Source organism: Homalodisca vitripennis, chromosome 1, assembly GCF_021130785.1.
Source record: "Homalodisca vitripennis isolate AUS2020 chromosome 1, UT_GWSS_2.1, whole genome shotgun sequence".
Lineage (NCBI taxonomy): Eukaryota > Metazoa > Arthropoda > Insecta > Hemiptera > Cicadellidae > Homalodisca > Homalodisca vitripennis.
Genome location: NC_060207.1, coordinates 77435454 through 77454800, shown reverse-complemented (window position 1 = coordinate 77454800; position 19347 = coordinate 77435454). Strand labels below are relative to the sequence as shown.

The following is a 19347-nucleotide window of genomic DNA, read 5'->3' as shown; positions in this document are numbered from 1 at the left end:
ACCAAAACCAGTGTGGCTAACAATTTATTTAGATCTTTGGAAATATTCCTCTATCGGTTTTAAATAAAACCAGATCACATGCTTATGTTATACAAATTGGCTCTCAGCCCCTAGACTATGACTACAGGTAAAGGTAATTTTGGTCAGTTCTTCAAACCAACCTTTTGTGAATGCAATTCATCCGTCACCCTGCTTATCGCACAGAACGGATAGATAGATAGACTATCCTTTGATCTTTGACTGTTAAGTCAATAGCGATCTTCCTTGGACCAAGAGGAACCTATCGATGTACCAGGTTTCAAGTCCTTAAGACCTTTTTATCGAGAGTGATCACGCAGATGGATGGGCAACATCATGATTTCAAGAAGGCCCTCTAGGATCCTTCATAATTTACACAGGCAGCCAATACCATTGTTACATTAACACTTGCCTCTATTATTTACTTAGCATTTTTACAGTAAAACTACAATAAATCATTAAACAATTTTTTATTTATTTTTATAAATTTACATTATTTTATTACTAAACACTTATGAAGTAAAATGTTATGTTAATGTTAAGGAACTAAGTAATAATGATAGATAAGATAATGTTTGTTTGTTTGGTTTCTAACAGTATGGTTGGTTTTTTTTTGTTTAGGTAGGGTACCACTTTGTATGTACAAAAATAACTCATATAAATAGGAAAATTGAACACAATGCAAATATTTGTACAAGGAAATAGTCTCCTATTAGTAAATATAATAGTGATTAAAATAAATACTAAAATAATTATCAAATAAAACGTTTGATCTGTCTTTTAAGTTTTTGGTTTTACAGTTTGATCCCGAAATAATTGACTAGTCATAATTGCGATATTGGTTTAAAACAATTAAATTTTATTGCTATCATAATTCTCAATTGCTAAAAAAAATCATAAAAATAATACAACTTAAAAATATTAAAAGTTACAATACAAACAAAATAAACACAAAGAAAAATGGCTGCTCCAGTCTTCCATGTTCTTAATTGTAAATATGCACATATCTATTTGTACATGGACACTCCAGCTGTCTGCTTAACTTTGGACAGCAGGAGTGTGTGGCAGTGAATCTTTGGGATAGCTGAAACAGACATGATAGCAATCATATAAAATGCTATTTGCACAAAAAAGTATTTCAAGAGTTAAAACTTCATGTTTATTGCAATACATAAAAATATGAATATATAAATAACACAATTTATATTGAAAGTGCCATCTGAAATATTGGGGTCTTTGGGTTTACCTAAAGGTCACTCAGGTGTTTGGGAGGACCTGAATTCTGTATACTCTCATTCTCTGAGTATGGGAATATAAAGAATAAAATATAGGAGCTGTCGTCCCTACATTCTGAATCACTTTGCCCTATACAACTATTGTGATTCTTTCAACAATCTTTATAGATGCCTGGTTACAAGTTTTCCTTTCCCTATCGATCACTTTAAATATGTAAATCAGATAATTAGAAATACAAACCATTTACCTAACATCAAGTATATGAATGCTTAACTGATAATCCTTTAATTATTTTAAGAATATTGTTAAGGTTTTTGTACAATTAATGAACCCAATAGTAACAATACACTTTACTGTAACTCAGAATAAGATGCTGAATTTTTGTATTTTTATTAATTGATGTAGATACTGTTTGAGAAACAATTAAATGCTTTCAACAAAATCCATAAACCATTAAGTAACCATTATGTGGGAGACTCACGTAAGATGTGATGTATCACCCCAGCTAACATGTTTGGGCTGAAAGTCAGACTGTAGGCTGACTCTGTCACTTTGGCGTTCATGTCGCCCTAGTGCCCAGCAGCATCCAACCAACAGGAGTAGTTGCAGCACCACCCAGGCTGCACCAAACAGCACCGTGGTACCAAGTGAGGCACACATTAACTCACTGCTTTGCTCTATCACTCGTTCCTCTCGTATATCCTCTGTCACTGATCAACATATTAATACTGTGTAAAGGAATTTTAGTACAAAAATGAAATAATTGATTAATATTAAATTTATAGTTAGTTATGACTGCACATGTGAAGATATTTTATAGACAGTAACTAAAAATGTTAGAGTATTTGATCAAGTTAGATGAATGAATGTAAAAATAAAGAATGTCAAAATAAATATAATTAAAAAAATATTAGGCCTATATTACTTTACAAATAGTATTCTTGAAAAATATTATAAAAGAACAACAGATTGCATTACAAATATTTGATCCCTCAAATAATATGTATTGTACGAGATTTCTGCCAGTAATATAGAAAAAAGATGAAATTTAAATCTTTTTGGTTGATATACGTAAAACAATGCACATATGTGATACTAATGGACAAGATCATACATATCTTAATACATAGCTTAAATATATGACATCAAATTTGAGTACAAAAAGGCTATTTGTCTGAAGTATTTGCTTTTTTGTGTTTAAATACATTCAGGTAGATTTTAAAGCAGATATAGATTCAAATATTCAGAATAATAATCGGAAAACACAAAAAGAAATATTTTTATGTGAAGAGAAATGCTACCTTAATTAGTTCCAACATAAATTTGATTTAATAAAATATTGTTTATAAACACCATGGATGAAGTTTACCATTGCCAGAAATTTGTGGCTTGGGTGAGGTCTCATTCTTAAATTCTGAGGTCTTGACGATAATTTCCAGCTGTAATGGAACTTCGGCCATGATTTCTTCTTTGTCTGTAGATCGTTTTCGTCTCTTACCATAAGAAGCTATGCCATTTCCACAGTCAGTCTAAAACATAATGACAATGAATACATCTTCCGTTTACAAATTTTAAATTTGTTACATCAATATGCTCAGCTTTTTCACCCTATTTACAGGTGAGTATACATAAATATGATGTTACAAGAGGAGTTCATTAGACCCCTTTGTCAGTAATGTTATTTAATTTAAATTTTAAAATATCATACAATAACATGTTTACTGTTCCATTTGGTTCTTAATAGATATCTAAGTGTTATATAATGGTTTCTATTATACAATGAGAGGAAATGATTCTTTACTAGTAAAGAAAAGAAGGTTATTATAATACTGATGAGATAAGATGAATGAAATTAAAATTTGACTTAGGTAAAACACTTCAGAAATAACCGTTAAAACAAGTTGAAAAAAATTTAAAAACTCCATAATTTCAAAGTACTGAGTATAAGAAGTTCTAATTATTATAATTATGACATTTTTTATTGGCTACTAACTGGCTGGCAAACAGAAACACAGAAGGTGAGGAAGATGCTGAACCGCAACACGTTGGAGTCAGGGAACTTGAAGGCTCGGAACCGGGCAATGAGAGCTGAGCTGTTAAGGGGTGAGAGGGCAGGAAAAGTGGAAGGGTCAGGTGGACATCCTCTACTGTCTAGCAGTAGCAGAGTATCCTGTCCTGATCCTGAGCTTGCAACCAGGTGGCCTGCTCGGATCATTGATACGTCTGTAATCAAAGAAGCAATAGCTGTTATTACCAAATTTACACAAAAATAATTTTTTTACATAAAATTAATTACAGTTTGGATTTCAGAGGCAGTATTTTAATATTTCTTGTATTTCATTGTATATTTTGTATGTAATAAAACTATGTATTGAATAAACTTTGTAAGTACAGTAGTATTTGAATAGCTGACAAACATGTCAGTTTATTAAGGTTAAAATTAACAGAAAATTATGCAGGAGTCAGCAACTGGTTTTCAAACCATGTCTAAAAAGTTAACTTGAATGGAAAAGTTAACTTGAAGTTGAATTTGAATGGTTGTTTGTGAGGAAATCTCAACAAGTACTTATGTGATTTACTTTAATGGTAAAAAATGGTGCCCGTTGAAAATGTTTAAAGTCAAATATCAACAAAACCAATATAGTTATAAAACATTAACAAGTTGGGTTGATTTTGTTGAGTTTTTCTCTTATTTTTTGTAACATATGTGCAAAGTTTCGTATTTTTAGTTATAGAGATATAAATTTTGTATAAGAAATACCAAATGACGGCTAGCAGCTAAACAACAGATTTTTCAACCTATGTTTATAGAACATTTTTTCTTTAGAATCATAAATACTATTAGCCACAAAAGTTGGTGATACCCTTTTATGAACACTCTGTATGTTATAATTGTTTCGCCATCAATGAGAGAACTTGTTATTCCAGACAAAATCTCTTAAATACTCATATATCCCAGATAGATGGTTATGCCTAATATGTTCTTTGTACTTTAACACCAGCAAGGTCCAGGATGGATATATTTTGTCAAACAACTCTAAAATAAAAATTGTGAATGTTACTTCTGATTCGATCATTTACAATACAATATTTACAGGTTACATGCTCTATATGGGAGTGCCACATTAGGAGATTAAAACATTGTCACAAAAATATTCTTAAAAATGCACTAATGAAGTATAAAAAAGCCAACTTTTGAGTTAGACCTTTAATGACGACTTTGCACTTTTCACCAGTCTGGTATTGATCGGTAATATATTACAGTACACAAATTTATAACTAAGATTGGAAAACTAATCTATACCAATCTGAATCTGAAGGAAGTCCTCATGCTTTCTGGTGTAATGATAGTGGAAATGGCATTAGTGTCAAAATTGGTAAAATTATTTTTAAAATAAACCAAGTAATCTAAAACATACTAGCTAAATAGTGTTATAACTAACTACAAGGTATTTAAATAATGGTTGATAGTGACCATGATGTTCCATTTCGAATAATGATTCAGATTCAGACTAGTTTCTACAGCAAACCATCTGATTCAGTCAACTGCAAATAATATTTCCATGTTTCTTTCATAATAGCTTTAGAATACAAATTATATAAATCAACATTTATTTATATGTGTTCAAAAAATCACTTTTTCTTAATTTATTTTTGTAAATTAAAAACATTAATAAACAAGATTTTTTAGTAAATATTCAATTTCTTTGAAATAACTGCACATCCTCGGATTTGGTAAGATAATGGCTATTTTGTTTATGAAGATAGTACAAACTGTGATTGCAGGAATTTATATTTACACATTCTTTGATATAAGCAAATTCTGGTATCTCATACCTTATGTACATCTTTCCACATACTTAGGGAAAGTTTACTCTTTGATGTTTCTAAAAGCAGGTAAAAAAATAATCTAAAGATAAGTAAAACATACAATAAAATAATTGGAGTGCTAGAATTGAGAATAACTTGTTTGCTCTATTTCGTAATAATTGATAACTAAACAATGGCCATATTATATAGGATGAAAACAATTTAATAATTTTCTTGATGTTGCAAAATTGTTATTGAAGTATAAAGTTATAAATAATCTCTGAAGGAATTTGAATTTGAATTACTTTATTCAACCAAAGATAAGGTTTGAAATAGAAGAACTTTTGAAAGTACTAAAATATCATTACAAGAAATAACTCCTGGCAAAGATTTTATTTATCACTCATTTTTGATCATTTAGTTAACCCTCTTAATGTATTATTATTGTTGATTATGAACAATTGGTTCTCTTCCAACATTATTCTTATAAAATTAAAATTGTTACTTTTAAAGTTCCCACAGTTTCTGCATATCTTTCTGAATCACTCTGTATATCATAAAAATACAAATTTATACTTAACTGTTACCAAACTGTCAAAATTGCTGTATAACATATACAAAATTAATACAATTCTAAGATTTGTATAAAGTTTAAAATACTAAATTAATTGTTCATTCCAGTCCATCAAACTTCTTAATTATTATTTCTTGTCCACTAAGAAGCTCCCATTAACAAATGAGTGCACAAGATGAAAATGTTATCTGTAACAAAAGCTATCCACAATAATATTAAAAATATTAATCAGAAAATATTAATAGTTTGCATATTTTAAAAGTAATATTTCTTCTATATGTAATCTAGTATTTTGTAAAAAAGCTTACTGTAACGTGGATCAACAAATATCTGGAGTTCAAGTTCATCTCCCAGGTCTGTCTGTGATGCTACAACGCCTCCTCTTGCCACATCCACTATTCTCATCATCGCCGTTGGAGGGTAGCTGGCATTGGATCCGAACCCTTCTATCACATTTTGGACGATTCTGAAAGGGATCAAGAATATTATTATATTTTTGCTCTTCTCACTAAACGTAGTTAGATTACAACATTTACTTGTGAGATATTTATAATATTTTGATTTCAGAATTATAGTACATTGTTTTATATTTCCTGCTGTAATTAAGGGTAAGATTTTCTTCCTTTTTTTAAGAATATTATGTATTGGAAACAAATGGGTGTTTGAAAAATGTGACCCCAACTTTGAGACATGGTAAAATGGATTTGATTAAAAGAAAACAGTGTCTTATAACATTATGTTTTTATCATCTTCATCCACATAGTAGCATGAGTGAAAGTGTGTCCCTGTCGTATATATTGGAATAAATAACATTAACTACTAAGTACCATATTTAGATTCTTTAATGTTACATACACATGGTGATCCTATTTAGGGGGTTATTCTGAAGCAGTATTCAGCTGTAATAAAAACTTCTAAACTTAAAAGCATACAAGGCAGATTAAGTACACAGTAAATAATGCCAAATCTAGTTTTCATTATTATTTTCAGATAAGTCACAGGTCACAATTATTTTTAAGATATGAAGTAATGTTTAACTAACCATCTAGACCGTAGATGGATAACTTTCTATTCTCAATTTCTGGTGAGTCAGTATTACATCCTTACAGTGATTATTAATCTAGTTCATTTGCAATAAATTAATCAATGTAAATTTTAGTACTTTACCATACAATGCTTTTTAGTCCCCCAAAAAGTAGGTTTCTTTTAAATAAACTGTGATTGTTTCGGTTTTTATATATTGAGTATTGCATATTTATGAAATATAGATTATTTTTCAAATCAACATGAAATATATAACATTATGTTGTGCTATTTTCTATATAAAATTGGAAGTAGCTTTTAAAATTGTATTTTTTAACAAGATTAAAAATTGGAGGAGATATTACTGTAGCCATGAACATCTTGGTTCACATACAATAGTGGCCCAGTTTAGTAGCTAAGGTACTTGCAAAACTAGCAAAACTTTTTATTAACTGAAGTTATTTCAAACTCAAACTCAATTAAACTTATAACAAACAGTAATTGCAAATTTAAACTTCCTTGCTGATTGCCTCATGGTTATTTACATTGTTATAAAAAAGTACACAGATTTATCATAACTCTTAATAAATGTTAGAATAGAGCTTCATGATGACTCGAAGAAAAGTTATAGATTTAGTTTTTTATGTTAATAATAACTTGTTTTTAATATTGAGGTTAGCTTTAGGATAAAATACGTTTTCATCGTATTCAAAATAAAAAATCACATCATTTACACCTATAAAATTTGTTGTTTTCTCCTTTAACAAAGTTTATAAAAGATGTTTAATGATGTCTCCTTCTTATTCGACAATTGAGTTCATTAATCAGAATGTATTCAAAGAGGTTATTTGAAAACAATTTAATTAAATCAAGTTAGATATGTTAGCTGTATGGGTTTCATCTATTTGTTTAGCTATATTTCTATGCAGTGTTTTGTGTATAACATTAGACAATGGATAATTTCAACTTTTGGATTTAAGTGAGATTTTTGCCAAAAAATATTGACAGTGCTATTCCTAACAAATGTCAAGAAGATTCTATTGTAGTAACAACGTTTGAAAAGGTATGAATAGGAAAACTTACAAAACAGATAAAGCCGCATTTACATAGCAGATTGTAACAAAACTTTGCAACTTTTGATAAAAGTTTGAAACTGTTCAAGATTTGTAAATTTGTTGCAAACGTTTATAGTTTCAAATAAATGCTTGAGATACAAACAGAATATTGTGTTTCCACTAGTAGTCGGTAAAATACTGAAACTTTGACCTTTGAAACTCAAATGTATATCAAATTGCAATGTTTGCTGTTGTAAACTTTCTCTCTTCCTTTCTTCGCTTGCAAGCGCTGCGTCCCAGCTGATTATCTGATATGTTCTGCTGCATCTCGTCTAGACATCTGTCTCCTTAGGGCTTAGTAGCTCTATTAGATGGTAATTAAATGTCTGCCCTCAATTCTCTGGAAAGTGGATCAATATCATCTCTGTTCAGATCTGCTAAAAGTGCACTACCACTGTATCTTGCTCATAGTGACGGTTTTACAGAGTATCTTCTTGATGATCTTTGGGTACCCAAAATATATCAAGCACTTGCAGCTGCAACTGTGTTTCCCACTCTCCACATCTTCAATGAAACTTACTACTCAAATAAATAGTTTCAATCACTTTAAAGCTTTAAACCAAAAAGTTGGAAACAAACCTAATAATTGTGAACTTTTTAGTTTGAAACTACTGCTTAAACAAGGCTTAAGATTCTGCCGGCAGGAATTAAGGTCCTGTATTGTATATTAGATAAGCAAATTATTTATTATTTTTATATACTGAAAGATCTTTTGATTTGTAAAAGTTTATTTAGAAAGCTCCAAACTTTTTTTACACCATTATATAAATACTACATAATATACATTTTAAAAAAAAATTGCATGGATGCATATTATTATTAACTATTACATGTATATCTTTAAAATAAGACACCTCACGTACCACTATGATAGAAATTGAAGGGCTAAAATGTATAATGTTTAACATTGTTTTTATGAGAAAAATATCAATGTCATTTCACTACAGTCAGTTCATAAACCATGGTTATAAAAAGTGATGGAAAATAAATAGGTAAGATGAAATGAGGTGGAAGAAATAGTAAACAATAATGAATTTTTTAGTCTGGTTCGATTAATTAGACTCTTAAAAATATATATATTTTATAATCTTTGTACTCACTCTGGATCCTTGACAAAAAAGGAGGCATTCAGTGTGAGGTTGTTGTACTGTGAGATCGGAGGAACCATATTGTTGTTGTCCAGATAACAACTGACCTTGACAACTCTGTCACTCACAGTCTGGATAAGCTTGTGATGCTGGATCACCACAACAGCTGACACCACAGTCCTTGCAATCAAACATCAGTTATCTAAGAAATGCTAAGTTGTTATTTAGTTGACACCTGATCTTGACAACTCTGTAACTGGATCTTCACCTGTCCTTACAAACAAACGACAATTATCTAAGTAAAAATGGAGAATTCAGTATTCTCTGATACATTGATAGACAGTCTATCCCTAGTGCTATAGTATTGCATAATCATTTAGTTTCACTAACAACATGGGGTGGATTGACAAGATTAAAATCTGTATCTGAACTTTGGCCACAAAAAATCCCTGGCCAGACACTACACACTTCTATCAGTGGTATCACCATTGTTTGAAGCAATCTGAGAAACTCTCAGTATGAAATTTAGCTGCACTGTTATTTTGCCAGGAGAATAAGGAACTTTTTCAACTACATGAGTCTGGTTTTTATCAAAAATATTTCTATCAAGTGTGAGGAATGTACTGTAGCATTGTCGTGATAGGAGGCACCAATTTCCTGTTGACAACAACTCTGGTATCTTACATCACCAGCATCATGTAGGTGATGGAAGACATCACTGTAATGATTGTTTTACCCTATAGTGCACAGTCATGGTACACCACACCACAGGAATTAATGAAAGGCGTTATCATCACTTTGTTGTTGCTGACCTGCTAATTTTGGCATGATAATGACAGGAATGTGCTCCAATCGTTCCATTATTTTCCTTGCAATAAACAAAACCTACAAGAAAGAAATTCATGCATGGGTATGAAAGTTCAAGGTCAGCTCATGCAAGTCTGCTTTATTCGTATCCATCAGGTATTCACAAAAATAAAAAAAGCTGGATACTTTTTTAACAGACCTTGTATTTTAGTCCTACAGTTACTACTTTAGAAATCAGTTTATCAAACAGAAACAGTGATCTACCATTTCTGTGGAAGCTAGCTGAATGTTCTGATAGTTTATTTGGATCTTTTCTACAATTTGGACTTTATACTCGTAGAGTCCCAGAGGATTCTAGAGGAGGTACATGTAAAACATATTACTCCTATATATTTTTAATAGTGCTGTCAGACTTTGGACATCAGAATTAAGATAGCTTCTCATGTATTTCTTCAGTCCAGAAACTTTTTCCAATTTTCATTGTTAATAGCTGCAAAAATTAGTAATTATGTAATAACCAATTCAATGTGATCTTTACCAAGGCCTAGGAGTAAGATTACCGCTCCCAACCGAGAGAACATGGGTTCCTTTCCCAGAAAGGTCAACATAAATTTTTATATGGTTTTTGAATAATTTTCTTTTAAAATGTTTGTATCCTTAATTAAAACGATTTTGCTGTTGAAAGAATTCCTCTTATTGAGAACATTCTTGTTGTTTTCTTGTAATATAATCAAATGATTATAATATTTTAGTGTTTTTATTTTATAAGCTAACAACTGTATTATTGATTTCATTTAACCTATACATTATATAAAAGTGTTGAAGCTAAAGCATAACATTCACAATAATTAATTACAACACTTAATAGCATTGAAACTATTTTCCACCTTTTTTGAAACATTTCTTTGAGGTGACAGTTGCACAGGAGTAATCTCTCTAATGCAAGGAATAATAATTGTCAAGTGGTAATTATTTAAAAAGTAATTGAAAATAATCAGTCACCTGTTATAATCACCAATAGAACGGATTATTTGTACATTGCATCTATTTGGAGAGTAGTCTGACTCAGGAACAGGGATGATCAGTTGGACTTGACCCTGACCATTGTTTCCAGCAGTACACTGAGAGGCGTGTCCTGACACAAAAATCTGGCCGGTAAATGTCTTGTCTTGCAATGTCACAGTCAGCGATTGTGGAGAACAGGACACTCTCACTAAACATTTCATACATTAAGGTTAAAGACAGTGCAATAAACATAGTCTATTTATCTTAGAAATATTTTAGTAATAATAATAATTTGATCAAATATTAATAAGATTTTAACCAAACGTTGCTTTGCCAGTCACATTGCCTGTCATAGTTAGGATCTTTAATAAATCTCTACATTCTTCCTTGTTTCATGATACATGGAATTATGCCATAGTCTGCCCTTTGATAGAATGACCTAATCCTCATGCACCGTTTTTACGTTTTACATATTTTTACTGTCTCATCTGTGGCCAATCAGTATCTTTCCCTCCCTTTCTAAATGTCTCGAGAGAATGGTCCACCAACAATTCAACTATTATGTTATAATATCTTCCATGAGATGCCCTTCCTCCTCCCAACTATCATCTTCTTGTATCATTGTTTCAGAAGACAGGCTGTGAGCCCGTAGGAAGTGACAATATTGATTTTCTTGTTAGTATCCCACTTTTGCCTGTGTTGGTGTGACATGAGGTCTCTTGACTTCTTGTACTTGTGGCTTGTATCCAACTCATGACAATGCCTGGATTCATTTTCTTCTGACTGAACTCCAAGTAGTATGTGTAAACTCTTTTCCTCTATTTTTTCCTTGTTTTTCTTTCTTTTTTTTATATACTAGTTATCTTCCCACCTAATGAAGGTAGATCTCAATTCTCAAAAGTTGTTTTATACATTTTGTAACATATAACAATGGAAAATATCTTAAATCCTATTATATATTCGTTAAAGAGCTTTGGGATGGATTAATTAATCTTATCTTGAGGGTGTACACTTAAGGAGATACTGTCTTAAGGAGGGAAAGAAGTCTTGTAGTATTATTGCTTGGTGACTTGGGGCTCTGAGACCTAACTCGAGTCTACGCAGAGAAAGACCACATAGTTGAAAGTATTGCCCGTACATCCTGTATCCATCATAACATTTTATCCAAAACATTAGCAATTTTACTTTATTCTAATTTCATTATGAAGAATAAATAACTACAAGAGTTATAAACATACTGTATTGCAGTTATTAAATTCAATAGGACCTTGGATCAACATTTTAAAGGCTCAACTCATAGAAGTCCAGTTAAGAAGGTAGCTTCTGTATTACAGACAAAAATGTTGTGTACTAGGTCTTATCATAATAGTTCCTAATGTTAATATGTTAGGATTAACTTCGTAGGATTAGAAGCTTTTTTTAGTATGTAAACACTACAAACACTCATTATTAATTAATTCATATAGTTACCATCCAAACATGAGATCTTCTCCCTGTAAGTGGCGCAAGGCAAGGGAGAGAGAGCAGAGATCCTGACCTGGGCCTCGTCAGAGTGGAGCAGACAGCGAGAAATGATATTGCCATACGCAGGGCACTGGTACGTGTAAGCTGTACAGCGGAATGAGACTTCTGTCTGACATCTCACCTGGCACTGTCAGGAAATATACTTATCACTAGTAGCCTACTTTTGTTAGTTTCTTTCTAATCAAAATTAGCATTAAAAGATCTAGCATTAATAACAAAACTATACTGGGTGTTCATAAAGTTGCTCTCTCACCACTAATATTTTAAATGAATGCAGAAACACTCACTTCTGTGGAGTTTTATAAGAGAATATATTGTTTCTTGTTGGTTAAGAAAATTTTGACTCTCAATAACTCTACAAAATTCTACCAAATAAAAATGATTGCAAAAAGTTAGAAAATAAAAATGTTTAAATAATACCAACAACTTACTTGATCGAGAGAGAGATTGTCTACTTCTAAATCTGGGCGCATGGATGTTTTATTGTAAACAGGGTCATGCCAACAGTATTCCTCATTACCAGGTAAGCTCCCTGAAAACTTACGAGCTGATTAATTTATCTTACTTTTAACAAAAAGATACACTTTATATATTCATATAATTAAAAAATTTTATTATTAATATAATATAATAATAATTTTATCTCCTTTGTCTGAACAAAGAGAATTTTTATCTTAAATATAAGCAAATTACTCATTTATTGACAATTATTGACACTAATGTTTCAGAAATTCGTGACAGTGGAAATTTCAAACATTTGATTAAGTAAATTATCTGCCAAAAATTTTCTTAAAAAACTAATCAGGAAAGACATTCCTGATATATCACAGTTTTAAAGATCAAACACGTTTTTTCTGTGTGTTTTGTAGTTTGATCCATGCATAGTTAATTAAAGTTTTTTTTTTCAAGTTTCTTGTTTAAAAGTAAAACTAAGAGAATATCCTTATCCATTTTGAGGGACGACCCCAATTCACCATATTTGTTTGTTTCCTTGTCTCCAATTTATCATTACATTGCAAGCAATATAAGTGGAAACAAATGAGAAACAGGATAATAACAAGGGAGGAAAAATAATAAGAAGGATGCTAGTACTCTTAATACTGACCCTTTTTAATTCATCCTATTCCTGCATATAGAACTAACTAATGGAATGGGTGGATATAGTACATAACCCTGCACAGCCCCTAAAACTCTTGGGGTCATCATGTCCACCTACAAAAGGCTATATGTGGCTACAATGAAGAATCCTAGTCAGTTACACACCCATTTAAGAGAAATAAAATACAAAATTATTAAGAATTGTTCACTCTAAAACAATTATTTAGCTACAAGCAATTGAGTATGACAAAAAGTGTATTTTATTAGCATCAACATTGTTTTTTCTAAAGATAAAATCAGCCTCAATGCCTGATTATCCCAGTACTTTGCTAGTTTTATGTCAACCATTCAATGCACGAAGGAAGACCACTCAATACTTCATAACAATAATTTACAGATCATAACCCTTTTTTATGATCATTCAGAGTTCACAGTGTCATTCACACCACAGCCCCAGGATAAAGCCACCACTACCATGTCAGTTCTACCATCACGATACTCCCTGTGTCATCTTTGTATTACATGAGTAGCAGCCACTGATACGTTGCAACTGGTACAAAACTGGATGTTTAAATATCATCTTCACTTGCAACATAATTTTGTTGGAATGAAAAAAATTATTTGTGAATGAGCTGTATATAATTCCCTAATGGAGTCTCCAACAGAAGCAGAATCTAACTGGGATGTTGAGGAAGAGATATTTGGAGTCTCCTTGAATTAAAACTATATATTGAAATTTAAATTTTAAACACAATTGAAAGAAATTATTAGGAATTTTTTAATCTGGAAAGTAGTATAACAAAAAATGCAACAAAATAAAAATTTGGCTTTCAGTAAAAATAATTTTTAAGAATCCCACAGGAAAAATGTATTTTGTATAAATGTACATCCAGAATTTACATTATGTTTGGTCATGTTTATGTGTATGTAAGTACTCGTATTTTATGTTAACTGAGTGACTGATCATATTCAATATGTTGGTCTGTTTATAGTTTAATAATACCTTGGGACATTTTGTTGTATTTATAGTTTTACCAGGAAATTTTTAGTTTTAAACAAAAGATATCTATGTTTTATTGTAAACAGATTTTAACGTCTTTCTGAAATTCTTCAAATGTATATAATATTTAGTGTATTAGATGCTCAATAAGCTGGCACAAACTCAACTTCAATAAAACCAACATCTAACCAACATTCATAAAATACATATTACAATTGATTTTTAGAGAAAATGCAAAAGAAACAGATTGTATAATTAACATTTAATTTTTGTCAAATCAGCTTGTGATTTTTGTTTTTAATTACTTCTATGAATCTTGTTATGTCTTAATGCTTTAAATTTTTTAAACATTATGATTTTTTATTAAAATTAAAGATTTAATTTATAAAGGTTTTTAACAAAGTGTCTCAACCAATTTGTATTGGATTTCTACTGTGGTTATCTCAAAAGTTTGAAGATGATATAATCCTCAATTACCTTAATGTTTCTTCAAAATAAATTTAACTTTGATTTAGTGTTGAAGTGCAATTGAAACTGAGGATTCAAACATGATCTCAGAGCCTCCTTTAATAGTGTAGAAACTGAATTATAATGCCTAATTTGTAAAACTAAAGTTTTCCTTATTTTGAATGTGTTCCAATTAGCACGACATTTAGTAACAAACAATAACACGTCTGTATATTTGGTGAAAGTCGGATGATGATTTTAAAGTGTAAACACGTGACTAAGAGACAGGTTTAGAAACAGATGAACTCTGAGCTGTTATCATCACTTCCACTGATTACTAATGTTCCAATCCATTTGCAAAGGCAATTAAAAGAGCTCAGTCCAATTATCTCTTCTTCTTGACTGAGCTTCTTCTGTTTGATGTGTCTTGCTGACTCAGGCCATTATACTGTGCTGGCGATTACAGTAAGTTGTATTTTATATGAAGAAATATTAATAGATATGTTTTAATATGTCATGCTGCAATAAAGTTACAAAATAATTCTGGTGAGGGGATTTATTACTCGATTAAAAATGTATCCGAACTAGTGAGCAGCTAACTGTCCTTAACCAGGCTCGAAACAAACAATCAACTTAGGTGTTAGTATTGTTACTTTTTATGATTTAATGTTTACTTTAAGATTTAAAGGTGATAGCTATTTAAAGCTTTGAAATAGAAAGAGTCTAGTTATACTGCATTTCAGCTGTTTAGTATTGTGGAGCATATCTAAACATTGTTTTAGGAATTTGAATTACAGTTATTGCTCTATAAGTATTTTTGTTATCTAACAAAAGGTTGGTAAAAGATGGTAGTCATACAAGATTTATACCAAATGTAGCAACAAAAGATTGAACTATCAAAATTTTTGTTTCTATAAAACCTGGAACAACTGAGTTTAAATAACATTGAACAAATTTCTGAGCCATCTCCTTCAAGTATGTCATCCACTACCCATCTAATTCAGTTATTTGAAATGAAGAGGGTTCATTATATCATGCAATATTCATGCATCATTATAATGCAGGTTATATTATTATATAAATACAAATTTTATAAGACTTCAAGTTTTTGTTTGGGAAGCAATCTGTGTGCATGTCTGGATAGCAAGATAAAAGGATTCCTAATTTTTTTAAATATATTAACATTCCAGCTATTATTATGCAGCAATAACTTTCTACTTACCCTCAAATCTAATGCTTCCAATCTGACATTTCAAAATGAAAGCACAATTTATTCACCTTTCTTCCAACTGTACATAAAGAAATGAAAAGAAAAAAGAAATTGCAAGTGGAAAGATTTTTAACATACAGTTTTCCACAGTAAAAAAATCATGGTACCAAACCATGTCTGGTTGTTTCGTTCTTGAGAATTGTTAATATGATCAATAAAAAGCTCATTAACTATCCTAATAGCTGAATGATTTAGGAAGCTTTAGTTTTATTATGATTGAGATTCTAGGTGAATGAGCAACTAATATGGATTAATTCTCAAATAATATTGAAACTTGTTTGGAGTGCCTGTACTTCTACAGTCTACTTCTAGTATGATTACAGAGTTTATAGTAAATTCAAGTCCTCTTATCTTGGTTAACTTGAAGAATCAGAAGTAGGGTTTTTGGCAGCATGTGAACTTAATAGAAGTAATAAGATGATCACAAGAGCTAAACGAGCTGCAAAGAGTTGGCTATTTTTTCATGTATAAATGTGAGATTTGGAATCTAATTGAATTCAAAAAGCCTCTATACATTCACATTTCTAGTGTTTTTTTAACTCTCGGGTTCTTTTTGCCATTTATATAACTGGAAAACTTCAAGTATAATTAATTACAAGTATTTACCTGGGTTATGATTATTTCTGATGGGGCACTGGTTCTCCATGTACTCAAACTCTCTGTCCGAGGCAATGGTGGGGGAGAAACTTTCGGGGTTGGTGTGTCTGTCATACTGGCTTAGTGTGCAAGTACGTGACCACGCCTGGTACTGTGATGATCGGCACGGCAACCCTTCTAGTGTTGTCTGGTTCAGACATATCTGGGCACATTGCCACCTACATGTTGGTACAGAAGCATATGCACTTGTCAGAGTTTATAGAAATAAATTATTAAACCCATACAGTACTAATACTAATAAGTCACTTTAAAAACTTATAAATATATAAAGTGATGATTGCATCTTGCACAGATAAATTTTAGGTTGTCCTTATTGAAAAATATGTAAGTCGTGATTGTAATCTTTCTAGAAATATGGTCAAAATTGTCTTCATTTCATAAGAACCCCTTGTTAAATAACAGCATTTACTCAAAACTGATGAGAGGCACCATCAACCAGATATGGCAAAAGAGGGGGTGACCTTATTATTGAAAGTCAGGCAGGCCCGTTTTACCGAATAGGCACGTGCCTAGGGCGCTAGGCAATTGGCATTTTTTGGGGGGGTGCAAAAAATGGAAAAACACATTGCTGTGGTTGTATCTGCACGCATAATCATCAAACGAACTTTTTCTAGGCTGTCTTGAGCTGATAAGTGAATTTGATCTATATATCGTGAAACACATAGCAACACATGGTAATAAAGGCAAAGGTAGTGTATTATACCTTTCGTCTGACATTTGCAGTGAATTTATTGAGATTATGAGCAAAGAAGTACTGAATCAAATCTTAAATGAAATCAAGCAAGCTCGCTATCTTTCTTTAATCATAGACTCCACACCATGTCGCACACAGACCAATTGGCTGTAGTACTGCGGTATGTTTCATTGCCCAATGCTTGCGCCAACGAACACCTGATACAACTCTTACCAAGTGTATGCCACAAATCTGGAAGTTTGGAATAAGCAACCCTCAGTTTACTAGAGAAACTTGAGCTGGTTGTCGATAACTGTCATGGACAAACTTACGACAATGCATCAAACATTTCGGGCATATACTCAGGTCTTCAGGCAAGGCAACAGCAAAAATGATCTACCTGACTATGTACCATGTGCAGCTCATTCACTAAACGTTGCTGGGTGTTTTGCTGCAGATAAGGCGTGTCCAGATAACACACAATAATTTTTACATTCGTACAAGGGCTGTATGCTTTCCAAGGGCATCCACTTACAGGTGGAACATCTTAAAAAGTCACATTGAAAAGAGTTATGAAGGAAAATCAAAGAAAGATAAGAGAAAGCTAATGGTAAAACCTCTGAGTGACACAAGATGGTCTTTTAACAATAAGTCGACATGAATTAATAGATGCTCTTGAAGAGCTAAATAAAGCCGTTACTCAGACACTATAAACACAATGCACAGCCGCTGAGTTTCTAAAAACATTTGGAAATTCCTAAACCACATTATTAACTGTGATCTGGGACGAAATTCTCGAGACAGTTGATAAAACAAGTAACAAGTTTGACTCTTCAAAATCAAGATTTAGACATATTTGGTTCTACAAAGGAACTTGAAACACTATCCTCGTTTTTGAGGGAAAAGAGAGATTTATTTGATGATGTCGAGTCCAAAGCATTGAAACTTGCAGAAAAAGAAGAAGCTCTATATGACAAAGTAAGAAAAAGAAAGCTATTGCCCGATGAAAGATTTCGCACTGGGGTGTTTATTGCCATTGTTCACAACATAGCTTCGCAGCTCAACAAAAGAAGGGAGGTCAATAAAATCTCGACACAAGATTTAAGATCTTACAAAATCTAGAAGATAAAAATTCCAGATAGGTGGCTTGTGAAGCTAAACTGTTAGGAGAAGTATACAAGAACGATATTGATGGACAAGACTTTGCCCAGGAATGTAACCATTTCAAACAATGCATGGTCTTGGAGAAACTTTCCAAGATTAAAGATATGTACGCCTATATAAAATCAAACGGATTGGAGTACACGTTCCCCAATTTGGAGGTCGCTCTCAAGGCATTTCTAACCTTACCTGTGAGGAACTGCACAGCTGAACGTAGCTTTTCAGCTTTGAAAAAAGTGAAGTCAGAAATTAGTTCATCAATGGTTGATGAAAAGAGTAATGGCGTATTGTTGCTGTGCACCCAAAACGACATTACTTTAAAATTATTAGACTAACAAACATTATTGACGACTTTGCAATACAGAAAACCAGAAAAAAAGCTATTGCATGAATCTCTAGTCAGTGTAGTGGTAAGCCAACAAACCAAAAATAATCCAAAGAAAATGTGACTAAACGAATACTATAAATAATGTAAATACTTCAAATTTAAAGAAGGGAGAATGGGTGTAACTTGTATGTTACACACATTCCCACCAGAGGCCAGTAGAAACGTCACGGCTACCGGTTGCCAGTCCGGGACACGGCGGGTCCATAAGTGGTGGATAATGGGAAGGCTCTAGAAAAGAATCAGGATAATTTGTAAAGGAAAGTTAAGGGACATTAAGTCTAAAGTCCCTCCCGAACCAAAACTGGCATTTCAGGCTAAATCTAAATTTACGGGGTATAGGCGTTATGGTAGGGCTGGTAGGGGGCGTAGTCAGCTGGCAGGGGTATAAAAAGGGGCACAACTCTTCGTTGTGCCTAGGGCCCTGGCAGGGTGTAAAACGGGCCTGAAGTCAGG

The 19347-nt window shown here is 32.0% G+C and overlaps 1 protein-coding gene across 1 annotated transcript in view; it reads right to left on the bottom strand.

Annotated features, from left to right (window-relative positions):
• Nucleotides 1-471: 471 nt before the first annotated feature.
• Nucleotides 472-19347, bottom strand: part of LOC124365173 — a 29993-nt gene continuing 11117 nt past the window's right edge. The window contains exons 5-14 of the mRNA XM_046821130.1: nucleotides 16622-16830; nucleotides 12632-12732; nucleotides 12147-12327; nucleotides 10674-10884; nucleotides 8877-9044; nucleotides 5947-6104; nucleotides 3248-3477; nucleotides 2624-2783; nucleotides 1736-1964; nucleotides 472-1102 (exon numbers count right to left, since the gene is read on the bottom strand). Coding sequence (XP_046677086.1) covers nucleotides 1057-1102; nucleotides 1736-1964; nucleotides 2624-2783; nucleotides 3248-3477; nucleotides 5947-6104; nucleotides 8877-9044; nucleotides 10674-10884; nucleotides 12147-12327; nucleotides 12632-12732; nucleotides 16622-16830 — 1693 coding nt within the window. The 3' untranslated portion in view covers nucleotides 472-1056. The remainder of the gene's footprint in view (nucleotides 1103-1735; nucleotides 1965-2623; nucleotides 2784-3247; nucleotides 3478-5946; nucleotides 6105-8876; nucleotides 9045-10673; nucleotides 10885-12146; nucleotides 12328-12631; nucleotides 12733-16621; nucleotides 16831-19347) is intronic.